At 30.6% G+C, this 14,039-nt stretch overlaps 2 protein-coding genes across 2 annotated transcripts in view; both read right to left on the minus strand.

Annotated features, from left to right (window-relative positions):
• Nucleotides 1-13,650, minus strand: part of LOC145318826 (uncharacterized) — a 53,716-nt gene extending 40,066 nt beyond the window's left edge. Inside the window, exons 1-5 of the mRNA XM_080160464.1 lie at nt 13,181-13,650; nt 12,878-12,929; nt 12,367-12,579; nt 10,870-12,112; nt 10,627-10,726 (exon numbers count right to left, since the gene is read on the minus strand). Coding sequence (XP_080016590.1) covers nt 10,627-10,726; nt 10,870-12,112; nt 12,367-12,579; nt 12,878-12,929; nt 13,181-13,208 — 1,636 coding nt within the window. The 5' untranslated portion in view covers nt 13,209-13,650. The remainder of the gene's footprint in view (nt 1-10,626; nt 10,727-10,869; nt 12,113-12,366; nt 12,580-12,877; nt 12,930-13,180) is intronic.
• Nucleotides 1,894-4,213, minus strand: LOC145319860 (uncharacterized). The gene is made up of 4 exons (XM_080162263.1): nt 4,197-4,213; nt 3,552-3,628; nt 2,795-2,966; nt 1,894-2,299 (listed from the first exon to the last, which is right to left on the minus strand). Exons 1-4 carry the CDS (start codon nt 4,211-4,213, stop codon nt 2,167-2,169), a joined length of 399 nt encoding a protein of 132 aa, XP_080018389.1. The 3' UTR covers nt 1,894-2,166.
• Nucleotides 13,651-14,039: the final 389 nt, after the last annotated feature.

A 14,039-nucleotide genomic window follows, 5' to 3' on the forward strand; every position in this document is an offset into this window, starting at 1 on the left:
CAGGCTATTGTGAATTAGTAGCCTACTGATTCTGACACGCTATCATAAATTCACACAATTAAAGGATGATATTACAATTAAGAAAAACGTTTACTACCTAGGGATCTTAATGGATAAGACAATGATTGATAAATTTATATACATCCCCCATGTTGTTGACATAATTACCCCTTTGGTATATTAAAATTATTTCTTGAAAAATTTTCATTCTACTAGTTGTAAACCAACTAATCATCTATAATACAAAGTAGCTTGATGTCTGTCCGTCTGTCCGTCTGTCCGTCTGTCTGTCCCTTAAGATCTCGGTAACCACTGAACCGATTGGATTCTACTCTTCAGGGTATATTTCTATTGGTCCTGTGGTGGTTTTAAGCTATTTTCTTGGGGGGTGGGACACCCCCAACCCCCCCAAAAACAAAAAATCCCCCCCCATTTTTTTTTTTTTTTTTTTTTTGCTGAAGATTTCCTAGGTTCTTTAGGTTTTGTAGAAGATTTCCTAGGTTCTTTAGGTTTTGCAGAAGATTTCCTAGGTTCTTTAGGTTTTGTAGAAGATTTCCTAGGTTCTTTAGGTTTTGTAGAAGATTTCCTTGGTCCTTTAACGAATTTCGCCTTAATTTTTTTAATCACCTCTTGGGGCAAAGCCCCTAGAGGCTAGGGGCGAAGCCGCTAGTATTCAATAAAGTACTAAAATTTTTTAAGCTGTCGATTAAGATAACTTGGTTATAAAACTGGGCAGAAAGGCAAAAAGATTCTTAAAAAAAGAGATTAAAGAACTTAAAAAATTGATAAAATGTAAACATGGTCTGTGAATACATCTCCAATGATGATAAATAAAATGACCTATCAGAAGCTTAAAATATTGGTTAAAACGTTTGGACCATAAACTTTATGAACTAACCAATCAAAATATCCCCTCCTTCACTAAAGATTTCTAACAGAATTAAGATAGCTGTTAAAATTCAAATTTGTTTTTATGTGTAGTTGCCCCAAGGGCCCATTTCTTTTTATGATATTTTATTTTTTCAAATCAGGGATCTTAAGGGATATGACAATAGACGATACATTTATGTTCACTCCTAACTTTGGACACTGTTAATTTTGATATAATCAATATATAATAAAAGTACCCAAAGTTTTAAAGCCAACGAATGACATTTTAAAACTTTGGGTACCAATGTATCTTCCATTCCTGATATAAGTAGGATTTAATAGACAGATTAGCCTTATTATTTTAGGTCATAACTGTAAATTTAATATTTTCTTTTTTTTAGTAACAAAGCTACTCAAAAATGCACTTTGTCTGTCCGTCAGTCATTCAATCAATGGGGGAAATGTGATTTTTATACTTTAATCTTCTTCTAACCATATTTTATATGATATCATAATTAAAATAGAAATCTATCAAATAAATCAGTTTAGCCTTTAAAAACATCAGTATGGAAGTAAAGATTAATCTATAGATCATTTCTTTTTCTTGAACTGATAATATGCCAGCTCAAATAGTTTATCTTTTATGTTTAATTGTAAGTAGAATATGCTAAATATAGATATTTTGTTAGTCATTACCTAAAATTGTAGAAAATGCATTTTATATAACTTATTTGAAACTCATAAAAATGTATGGTATTTTCCTTCAAAATACCTTATGGTTCAGAATACCCCCATCCCCTATTTGTTTGAAATAAATTGAAAACAAGGTTTAGGAAAAGAAGTATTGGGGAGTTCAGAGATCCATAGGAACTTTGAGGGGAAAGCACCAAATGTATAAACCACCTGTGAAACGAAAAAAATGAGACAAAATAGATTCCTCCTCTTTTTTATCTCCTCTCCCTGTTCTCCTTCTATTATCCATGAGGGCCTGTAGACACCAGCAACAAGACTTAGTTTGTGGTAATACTATATAGCAGCAACGCCCCTGGAGGTCTCTAGGGACATTTGAGGTAACTTTAACTTTTAGCTTAAAAGAAAAAGTAAAAAAAAATTGAGAGAGGAGGTATTTTCTCTTGGGAAGTACCTCCCCCAAAATAGTTCTAAACCTTTACTGGACACATAAGAAGCCTAATGTAAAGTAGAACCATATTGGTTCAGCAGTTAGCATGATTCTAAGTAACACAAAGACATCCTGTTACTTTTATAATAGGATTATGATCCTAATTTTAGTTTGTCTTAACTGCCCTGATTAAGTAGAAGAACTGAAGCAGCCAGAGCTGCTAGAAATATGATTAGGCTGGAGAGATTGTCAACACCCCCACAACTACCATATCCCCCTCCTCCTCCCAGAGTCTCGGAGCCAGACAGCCTAAATTTAACCCTTTAGTGCCGAGACATTAAAAGTTCAAAAATAGAAGCAAAAGCTATGTATGAATAATTCAAATTCAAAGTATCAATATCAATAATAGCTGAAACTCTAATTAACTTCCTATTTTCCAAAAGTAATGAAGTAAGTAATTTGTATCATTCTTAAATAAGCTTTTATTTAAAAAAGCCTTTAAAACATGAATAAAGAATTAATTAAAATTCCTAAATCTAAGAGCAACACCAATTATCAAAAGAATTTAGAGATCAATATATTTTTTTTAAGACACTAATTTATAAAGTCTTAATCAAATACTGATTATAAATTCAGAATTTATCTAATTTACAAAGAAAGTTTAATTATTGAGTAGCTCTGCATTAAAAAAAGTTGAGAAACTTATTAATGATTGGGTATTTTTGCAATAGTTTTGCAATTTTCTTACAATAGGGCCTATTCATTGGAATGTCAAAACATATCATTTGTTAATTTTCCTTTCACCTTTCTTGTGCGGGCTCAGATCCACTATAGAACATGGCATCAAGATTGGGTACAGGTAGGCCCCAAAATGGACTCTGTTTGAAAAGTTGTTTTTGCGGATATTTAGAGTCATGTTTATCTATGTCATATTTGTCGTAATCATCATTGTAAGATCCTTTTCTACTGCTCTTGTCTAAAGAATTGCTTTTTCAGAATATGATTTTCTTAATAAAATATTTATAAATTATAATTATTTTTTAATTTGAGTTACAAGTAATATTTCATTTTCCACCAAAAAATACAATTTGGGTACTGTTTTTCTTCTCCCCCCCCCCCTTCAAAATGTACTTAATTAACACCATTAACACATTTTTTATTGGATTGAATAAGATTTAGATCCAGGCTTCTTACATCCAATAAAAATTTCAAAAGTTTATGAACTTCTCAGATTAAATTCAACCCCTGGATTGCAGCCTTATTCTCTTAGCCACTTTAACCCCCTCTCCTCTAGGATCCACATCCCTGGATTTTGTAAAAACATATCTATTACACTAGATGGGGAATCAGACACAATAATCTGCCAATCTTAAAAATGGAATTTCAAGCATATAAAGATTTTCTTTATATTTAGTCACATATGTCTTAATTCCACAGTATTTGGACATTATAACCATGTGTAAACATTCAAACAAATAGTTTCGTCAGACATTGTTTTCTTATTGGTCCAATTAAGGGACTGATCATGTGGACTTTGTATATTTATTCTGAACAAGTGTGCCTGAATGAGAGCCTGACCCATCCAGCACTATGATGGGAAGATACGAGGTTTGCGAGGAGGACGAAGCTTTGCCTTTCCTGGAATTATTTAGGGATACTCTCAGTTTTTATTGTCTCTGTTGCAGTAAAGTAATAGATGTTAATTAGGAGCGTTCCTTGTTGAGCACTAAAAACCCTCTCTTTATTTTTAAAAAAAAGATTGAAAATAAAGGGGTGGTAGTTTTATGTGTGATTGTATTTTAACTAAAGGTCAAAGTTTGTTAGGTTATGGTACAAGGTAGCCCCGCAGGGTTAGGGACTCTTATGCAAGAGTTTGCATAAAGAAAAGAAAAAAATCTATTTAAATCAAAAATACGGAGAGGAGTTCTAGGCACTAAACTAAGCAAAAACTAAAAAACTGAGCAAGAAAAAGGTTTATAAGTACCTCTCAAAGTTCAAGTGTTATAACACTGTAAAAATCGGACCATTAAGATAAAATTGTCTAAATTTTTAGTGAAAATAAATTTGCAAATAGACACAAAATCATTAGAGTGAGAATGTCCCTTGAAGGTCTAGCCGTATCTCTATTATAAGCAAAGTATCTCCTACGAGATCTACTAGCAGAGTTTCCCTTCATTACTTTAAAGTTAATTCTGTCAGAACTTACAGATCTAATTTTAGCATTTTATTAAATTAATTTAAGTTTACTAAAAAAGTGTATATATTAAGCGACATCCCAACTATGGCAGACAATCAACCATTTCACTTTGATTGTGCGACCTTTGTCTGGAAGTCAAATAAGCCTGGAGTTTTGCTTATTTTAAGGTAAAACATTTCATCCAATTAATTTTGTGCACCTGACATAGCAGCAGCCTTAACGATTTTAGATAAAACACACAGAGAAAAAATTCATGAAAATAATTCTTAATCTTATGTCAATATTTGAAAAAATATACATTTAAAAACCTTAAAAATGATTCCTACTGTAAAAAAGTATGACAACATCCCTAAAAGCAAAGCTGTACAAAACAAGTGTAGAACTATATCTATGATTATAAACAATATTGTATGTAAATTGGTTAAATAAAGGATATTTTTCCTTCAACAAGCAAACCTCGTGAAATTCTAAATTATTAAAAATATAAAATAAAATGTATAAATAAAAATGCTTCCTAAATTTTCCGGGCAAAAAATGAATTTTCTTATCGCCAACATTAAGATGGCTCATTTTTACTTCACTTTATGAAAAAAAAACAAGGATGACAACATCTTTAAGTAGCAAAGCACTAAAGGTCATTGATGGGAGTACGGCTAAGGAAAACAATCACGAAACCTTTCTCACTTATTTCTTTTAATATTTATATTTTAAAGCGTGACTGACATAATGACGGACAAAGTAAGTTACACACTAGATTCTCCTTGGTGTATGAAATCTAAACAAAAATAATCAGCTGTTTATCTTGGAAAGAAGCTGAGAAAATCATGTTTCCTCCATAGAGTTACGGACTGACTGACAGACAGACAATGGGAATTATGGAGTAGCCTTAGCTACTTTAAAGGAATTAGACGAAAAAATGCAAGATTTTCAGATATTCCAAACTTTTTTTCACGATTGAATGTCTAAAAAACTATGAAAAAACAGTAATCTTAAGGGATAAGACAATGGACGATAAATTGAAGTACATCACCAGTGATGTTAAACAAAGTTACCAATTCTGTATATTTAAATTGGTTATTCAAATGTTTAAGTCAAACCAATCAAATGATGAAAAAGATTTTAGGCCAACGAATAAGATAACGTTGTTGTACAGCTGTAACACCAGTAAAATTTACAGTCCAATATCCCCTCCCTTCTTGGCATAAACAAAATTTTATGTCTTAAAAATCTTATACTTTTTCGTCTTTTATATACAATCACATATATGTTTACTAATTAAACGACAAACTCTTACTGACCAACTAACCAATTTTCCGTGTGAAAGCTTAAAAACTACCATAGTGTATAAAACCAAGTAATCACAGTAGAGTTCTATAAAAGTCATCTAAGTGAAAGTAAGGTGATAAAGCAGTTTTAATATTCGTTGAAATAGCCACTACCAACGAAGTTTGGCCAACGGCTTTCGCGCAAAAATTGACGGTTGAAAAATAGTTCTCGCGCATTTTAAAAAAAAGAAAGCATTTCTACAATTTTGGTCTGTAATCTTTGCATGTCCGATTTTAAACTTTCCTTTTAAAGTTAGGTACAATTTATAAAGCGTACGAACTCTTTAATCGTAGGTCTATTAAAATTTCTTTTTTAAAAACCTTTTACAACATTTTTGGTATGGTATGATTAATGATTCCTAGGATACCAAGGTACAATAGTATTTGCGAATGGAAGTATGTCCTTAAAATTTTGCTACAAATTTTCACACAATTTTGTTAAGACATATAAATACACATATTACATTCTACTTATTGACTTCTGACACTGTACAAGTTCGTTTGTCCTATAGTCTGATTTTAAAGCTTAGATTTTAAGGATGCTGTCATCCTTGTTAATTCAAAACAAAAATACTTTAATAAATTAGACAAATTATTATGAAAATTAGGTTAAAAAGACATAAAAAAGTAAAGCAAAAAATGGCAAAAACGGTTTTAAAAAAAGATATTAATGATTATGTTATTTTTAACTAGGAAATAATCTTCAAAAGTGTCGCGGATTTTTATTTAATATGATAAAGTGATGCTCGCAGCTGGATAAAATAACGATAGCTAACATCCACCCATTTTATCCCATCCCGTCCTACTAGATGAACGAACAGACCAATGAATGAAGGCCCTATTAGCAACCTAAATTGACGACAAATTTTCCCCTGCCAATATATTCATGTATATACTACATCTAGTTTAACAAAACGTTAAACATTTGACGTACATAATCTAATTATAGAAAAGCTTGGCCGATAAATTGATGCACATACCCAATGATAGTGCACAAAATTACCCCTTCAGTAAATTACAATTAGTGATTGGAAAGTTTGGACACTCAAGTTAATTCAAGTTAAATCAAAATTCAATAAAAGGGCCCAAAGTTGTGAATGCAACGAATAAGAAAACCTTATTATAAAACTTTGGGGACTGGTGTAATAAAAAGCACAATATCTCCTCCTTACAAATACACAACATAGGTTAATTAGAAAGTTTCGTTGCCTTAACATTTTGACATAAAATGTAAGTATATAAAGAATTGATTGTGATAGATATCTAATTTAAATTTTGCCTAGGGATCATTTTTTATACTCTCAGTTAGGTTTCTAAAATGGGTACGGAATAACTTATAGTAAGCTGAAAAAATATGTATAAAAAGTAGTAGTTTAACTTCTTAAGGAATAAGACAAAGGCCGATAAAATGGTGTACATATTCAATGAAAAATTATCCCTTCTGTAGATTAAAGTTAGTGGTTGAAACATTGGGACACTTAACCTAATGAACCAATAAATCAAAATTCAATTAAAGTCTCCAAAGTTGTTAAGTTAACAAAAAGAAATTATAAAACTTTGGGGACTAGTATAATAAACAGCCCTAAAAGTAGCAGGATGTCTATGTGTCAATTTGCCTGTGTGTAGCGAAGGATCTCGCTAACCGCTGAACCAATTGGTTCTACTTTACAGAAGGTACTGGAAAGGTACATTACTATCTTGAGGAGGGTAAAATCACCCTCACAAGAGAAATCCCCCCCCCCCCATAAAAAAACAACACTTTCTTCAAGACATCTTAATTAAAAAATGTCCCGAGAGGCCTCTAGTATAAATATAAAGCTATATTTAAGTTCTAAGAGACTTTAACGATATAATAAGAAAGTATCGTTTTAAGCTTTTAACACGAATTTGTCAACAACAACAAAATTTTCTATTCGGTTGAAATTAATTGGTTAATCAAATTATTTGTTGAAAAGTTTGTACACTACTAGTTTGAATCAACTAACCAAAATTCAATAAAAATACCCAAAGAGCCAACGAATAGGATAATTTAGGTATCAATATAATTTACAGTCCAATGTCCCCTCCCTCCCTTGAAGAAAACACATTATTAGAATTTCTAATATTGAAAGCAATTAAAGAAAAGTAAAAAGTATTTGTGATCAGGGAGGAAGGGGACATTGGAATGTAAATTAAACTGGTAACCAAAGTTTTATAAACACGGTGGCTTTAAACTTTGGGTACTTTCATCGAACTTTAATTGGATGCTTCCAAACTAGTAATATTCATTGTTTTCAGCTACAAAACAGTAATATTGTTTATTATCATTGGGAATGTGTATACATTTATTGTTCATTGTCTTATCCCTTAAGATCTCTGATAAGTAATTAAACAGCAGTAAAACTAAATGATAATTAATCAATACATGAAATCAAATTAACAAATCCAATCACCACATAAGATATCAGGTATATAGACATGGAATATTAATCCAATCATTATATAGGATACAGGGATATAGACATGGAAAATAAATCCAACCACTATATAGGATACAGGGATATAGACATGGAAAATGAATTAAAATTTCAAATAAAAAAAAGAGGTTAAAAAGTTTGTCAATATCCATAATAGTCAGTGATCTTAAGGGATAAGACAATGGTCGACAAATTAATGCACATCCTCAATAATAATAAATAAAAGTATTCCTTCTATAGATTAAGATTATTAGCTGAAAAGTTGAGAAACTGCTAGTTTAAACTAACCAATCATCATTTGATAAAAATAATCAAAGTTTTTTTTTATAAAACTTAAGTAACCAGTATAATTTTCGGTCCAATGTTTCCTCTCAGAAAATATTGCAGAAAAAAAGTAATTATTTTAATCTATCTTCTATTTACCTACCCCTCTATCCCTGTAAACAAGTGGATAGTTTTTTTTATAATTGTTTCTATTGCCAATTAATCCTTATATAAAAGTAACAGTATGTTTGTGTGAACTAAAGGGTCTCGATTACCGAACAGATTCTCCTTTACAGTGTATATTCCCATAGGTCCTCGAAAGGTTTATGTATAACTATACCACCACCCTGCCAAAAGGATTTGCCCCTAGAAAAAAATAACTCCACCAAAAATAAATAAAATACGTTTCTTACTATAACTAAAATTAAAGGTGAGGGAGGGTCGACTCCCCTCTAGAGGCCTCTTGGGGCGTAGCCGCTGGTATTAAATCTAGGAAGAGGTATAGGGCATACGAAGAAAAATAAATCTTTTCCTTTAAAAATAATATAGCATTGTAAAGGTAATTATTGAAGGAAAAAAACTTAAATATCTTCAGATACATCTTTATATAAAAGTAACTGGATGTCTGTACCGAAGGATCTCGCTAATCGATGAACCTTTACAATGTAGCTCCTTGAAAGGTTTATAACTATTTTGTCAAGATAAATCGCCCCTAGAAAATATATGCCTCCTCCAAAAAATTTAACTAGGGAGGGGGTTAGACTTCTCCTCTCAACCCCAAGTTCCTTCGCTAGTATTTTATATTTAATTATAATTATAATTTATAACTCAAAATAATCACTAAACCTATAAATTTAAGTATAAAAAATTATAACACAAAATAATCACTAAACCTATCAACACAAATCTGTAAAACATTAAAAGCATAGCTTTACAGAATATTTTATCAGCGGCTGCGCTCTAGTATCTAGGGAATTTATTATTCTAGCGGTATAAGTATGATCAATTCACGTAAATTATTCCAAGCCAACTTATTTTCCTTATCATTCTTAGTAAGAAACAACTCACTTTTTTATAACTAAATGAAGTTAATGTTTTTATATAAAAAAATTCTATATATTAACATTTTAATTCGAAAATTGATATTAACCATAGATTTTAAGGGGTAAGATGGGCTATAAATTTCTATACATCCCCAATGATGAAACTCTTGATGACCCCTGCAGTGGAATAAAATAACGTAGGCATAAAAGATTGGGTACCAGTGTAATTATCAGTCGAATGTACCCTACCTTCCTGATATTATTTTAGAAATCAAATATAATATTTAAATCCTCTAAAAAGTATTTTCAATAATATGAGCTAATTAATAAACAAATTATCAAAATTATCTTACTATATAAGTTTACCATTTTGTTTAGCTAATTTACGAATTTTTATCCTTGTTATAACTCTTGGCACGACCATATTTGTTGAGAAAATAGTGACATAATTTTTGTTCACAAGAGAGAGATGATGCAATAGATATAATTATAGAAGAAGACAGACATAACTGAACATACAGGGTGCCAGAGGGAAATATTTTCGTGGACAATCTACGGATTTTTTAGTTGTTTAAAAATTTCAAGAATTTAAGGGATAACACAATGGCCATTAACTTTGAACTTTTCTAGTTTGGAACCATTTAATCAAAATTCAGCATTCAAATTTTTAAACCACATAATATGATTATATTAAACTTTAGATACTAGTATAATTTTCAGTCCAATGTCCCCGCCCTCCCTGATTTTTTAGATTTTGCAATTTGGTTTTCTGTCCTAAAAATATAATATCAAAACTCTTGATAATATAAAGTTAGGAAGAAAAAAAGTTCCTTTTTTAAAATTGAAACACCCTGTGTGTCTTGGGAAAGTATTTTATATTATAAGTAATGATATATTATATAATTCTTTGGCAATAAATCAAAGAATTCACATATAATTAAATAATTTTATTTTAATGTTTAGCATTAACTTTAAGATAAATTTTTTTTATTTAAAATCAATTAATAATAAGTACTATAAATAAATACATTTAAAATGAGTACATAAATGTATAAATGAGTATAGTATAAAAAAATTATGATAATTATAATAAATTTAGCATGTACATAAAAATAAACAATTTATTCCATATTTTTAGATACCAATAATAAAATATGATACATATAAACCCAATTTCATTTGAATCATAAGACAAGTAAAAAATTTATCTGAGTAAATTTGACTGTTGGTAACAGATGATCTAACTTACTATGCTTTAAATTTAACTCTCAATGAAACAAACATAGAGCAAACATCAAAGTATTTATTTACATTTTAAAACAAAATACAAAATTGAAATTATTATTTTTACCTGAAGTCAAAAACTTGGCTGCAAGCTCAGAATTTTCATCTAGCTTAGTATGATAATTTTCTACAGATCTTTTCATCCTTCTTCCTTTGGTAGCTATCACCTATACAATTCATTTCATTCAGTTTTGTATATAAATTTTTATGAATGACTTGTCTTTGATAATTCTATATTATTATTACGGAAGTTATTCAATTTCAAGGCAAAACTGTTAGAATTAAAATAGAAACTTAAAGATTTGATTACCTGATTAAGAGCAAATCCAGCTGCTGCCCCAGCCAATGCCAAAAGAGCAATAAAGGTTTCATAATCAATATCAATGTATCTGCTCAAAAGACCACCAAAAGGTTGACGTCTTGGTGGTGGACGTAAAAGAACCAGCATTTGGTCATAACCATTCCCCTGTAGCAGTCCTTGTCTTTCAGTACCAAAGCTAGGATCAGGCCTGGCTGATGTTGCTTGAGTGGGAAATATCAGATCAGCAATGTTGTTGCCAACAAAAGGAATGCTATTTCTAATAGTGTCCCCAACAATATTGCCAGAATTAGCAACACCAATTTGTCTTGACTGTACTGCAAGCCCATTTCTCTTTATTGTTGAGTAATTGTTAGATACATTCTGTATGTATTTCAATGGCCTATTAACTAGCTTATTATTTGTCTGAATCCTAGAAGTAATTGGAATCTTTTTGTTTTGTGTTCTTTTAAGTAAGTTTGATGGATATGACTTTTGATACCTGGGTGTGTTGACATTCTTAACTAGTTTACCATTAAACTTTCTATTAATAAGCTGATGCTGACCCATTCTATCAGATTTGACTGTTGTCGGATTGAAATATAAATTTCTTTTCAATTGATCTTGACTTCTAGAGAATTTGCTTCTAAAGCCAATTTTATCATTCTTGTGGTAAGTAGGAACTGGCCTTTTAGGAGTTTCACTAGTTGTTTTTACTTTTGAATTTCCATAATTTTGCTTTAGCTCATTTATACCTTCCTTGTCATAAACTGTAACATAACCAGAAGTGTATTTTTCTGTAGGAACTTTCTTAATGTCTTGAACACTTTCATCTGGAGAAAATAGTTCTTTTTCAAATGAAGTTTTGTCCCAGACTTCATTAAATCCAGTTGCTAGTTTATCCATGTGATAAAAATCCATATAGCTCGCCTTTTCATTATTAAGCCTTTCATTATTAATGCTATCTTTATTTTTAGGTACTCTGGAAATCACAGGTTTTTCACCAACATTCTGAATTTCATATTCACCAGAAATTATATGAACCTTGTCATCCTTTACTGCTTCCATTCCTTGGGCAGTAAGGTTGGGTTTATCTGATTCAGGAAAGTCATCAGGTAGATAGGGACTGATATCATAATGATAATCATGCTCTTCAACATTTTCTGTTACCGGTTTAGAATTAATGTCACCATGATTAGTTTTGAGTTGAGTTTTTATAGGTACATAATGCTTCTTATGGTTTTCCAGATTACTACTAAGAAATTTATGAAGAAGGCTTATAAAAAACAAAGTACAAAATGTTAACTTTAGAAATGATAAAAGAAATTAATATTAGAAAAAAAGTTATCTGTTTGTGTGTAAGATCTTGCTAACTCCTGCACTGATAAGGTTGTGCTGTTCATAAATTATATCTACTGGTTCTGGCTATATTCTTTGGGGTGGGGGGGGGGGGGTGGGTAAGAAAAATTAATGAAATTTTTTAAAGCATAATTTCAAGCCTCTTTTGACCTTTGGCTTGAAGATTCCGGTGCAGATACAACAAAGTTTTCATCAATTCTCTTTAAATTATAATTTGGAACAATGTTTTGTAATGGTCTTTCAGGGTATCTAATTGGAGGCCTAATATTCATTCTTCTAATAGGAATATTTCTTCTTATATTATTTGGTGGGAAGTATTGTCTTGGTGGAAATTGATGGTAATATTGTCTCTTTGGAATCATTCTAAAAACAAAATCTTAATTATTGAAAGTAAGCCAGGTATCTTAAAGGATAAGACAATGGACAAAATTTAATTTGAATCCCCAATGTTGAAAATCAAAATTAACCCTTTTGTAGATTAAAATTATTGGTTAAAAAGTTTAGAAGTATAACCTTAAGAAATAAGGATTTACTAAAAGTTCCCAGATGTAAATAAAACTTTGAGTACCAGAATAATTTACAGTATAAATCCCCTCTTTCCCTGGAAGTAAAGAATCTACAAGGCAAAAGAAAATGTTTAAAATTTTCATCAAATTTTCACCTTGATTCAACAGCAAGATTATCATCTTCTACAATAATATCAGAAGAATGTTCTGAAAAAAGTTATAGGTTTAGTTTTGGTTTAAGGCCAATTTATTTAAAATCAAGTAAAAAATCACCAAACCTTTCAATTGAAATAAAAAATGTAAGTTGCAACTATGAAATAATCTAAATGATATGAATAAAAATATGCTTTTTAAAATTGAATAATTATTTTATGCTTATTGTTTGTTCAAAAGAATAGAACTCATAAATTAAGAAACTTAATTTTAAAAATTTCTAATAAAGTATAAAAACAATTTACCTAAAGGATTTTCTTTAACTTTCTCCATACTCACTTTTCTATTTTATTTTAAATCACTTGTAAACAACTGAAACTTATAAATTTGATTCACATTAATTTACTAACAAAACATTGTATATTTTTGCATCACAATTATTTGTTCCACCTTGAAGACGACATTGAAAACTGACGCATTTCTACGCGGTATAATTATTTGTTTGTGCGCATTTTATGTGTATGTGTGAGCGTAATTTTCCGGCGTGTTATTTTTATGTCTCCATGACTGGTCAGAAAAGTGACACCTTTAGTTTCTCTCCCCCTTTTAGTATTTCTCTTTCCCCCTATCTATCTATTCTATACTCTCTTTTTTCTATGAAATGGCTGTTAGTCCCCCTCTCTATGTCTCCGTTTAAATCACCGCTATAATAATCCTCTAAATTTCTCCATCATTTCTCTCTCATCTAAATTAAATTTACCGTTTCACCCGCCCGCGCGTCGAATCAAACTTGCACCCGGTGAAATTGATGCGCGCCGCGCTTATGGGGGAGGGGGAGATGTTAGATTGCGCGCACAGCTACGAGAAAATAGAAATAAGAGTTATCTTTAGAAAAAGGATGATTTTTATGGCTAACCTAAAGCCAACCCTCCCTCTTTTTCCCCCTTCGAACCAAATTGTAAAAAAATGTGTATCATGTAATAAGAAAAAGTTTCACTTTTCTTAGAAGAAATTGCCAATTTTTAAACAAGGATGATAACATTAAAAAAATGTCTTACAAAAGCTTAATATTTCTAGAACTACAAAACTGATTGAGTTCTCCCTTAAAGGAAAGCTTCATATAGGTCCTGGAACGGCTTTGGGCTATTTTATTTTTAGATTTAA

This window comes from Acartia tonsa, chromosome 5, assembly GCF_053477335.1.
Source record: "Acartia tonsa isolate MP-2025a chromosome 5, ASM5347733v1, whole genome shotgun sequence".
Lineage (NCBI taxonomy): Eukaryota > Metazoa > Arthropoda > Copepoda > Calanoida > Acartiidae > Acartia > Acartia tonsa.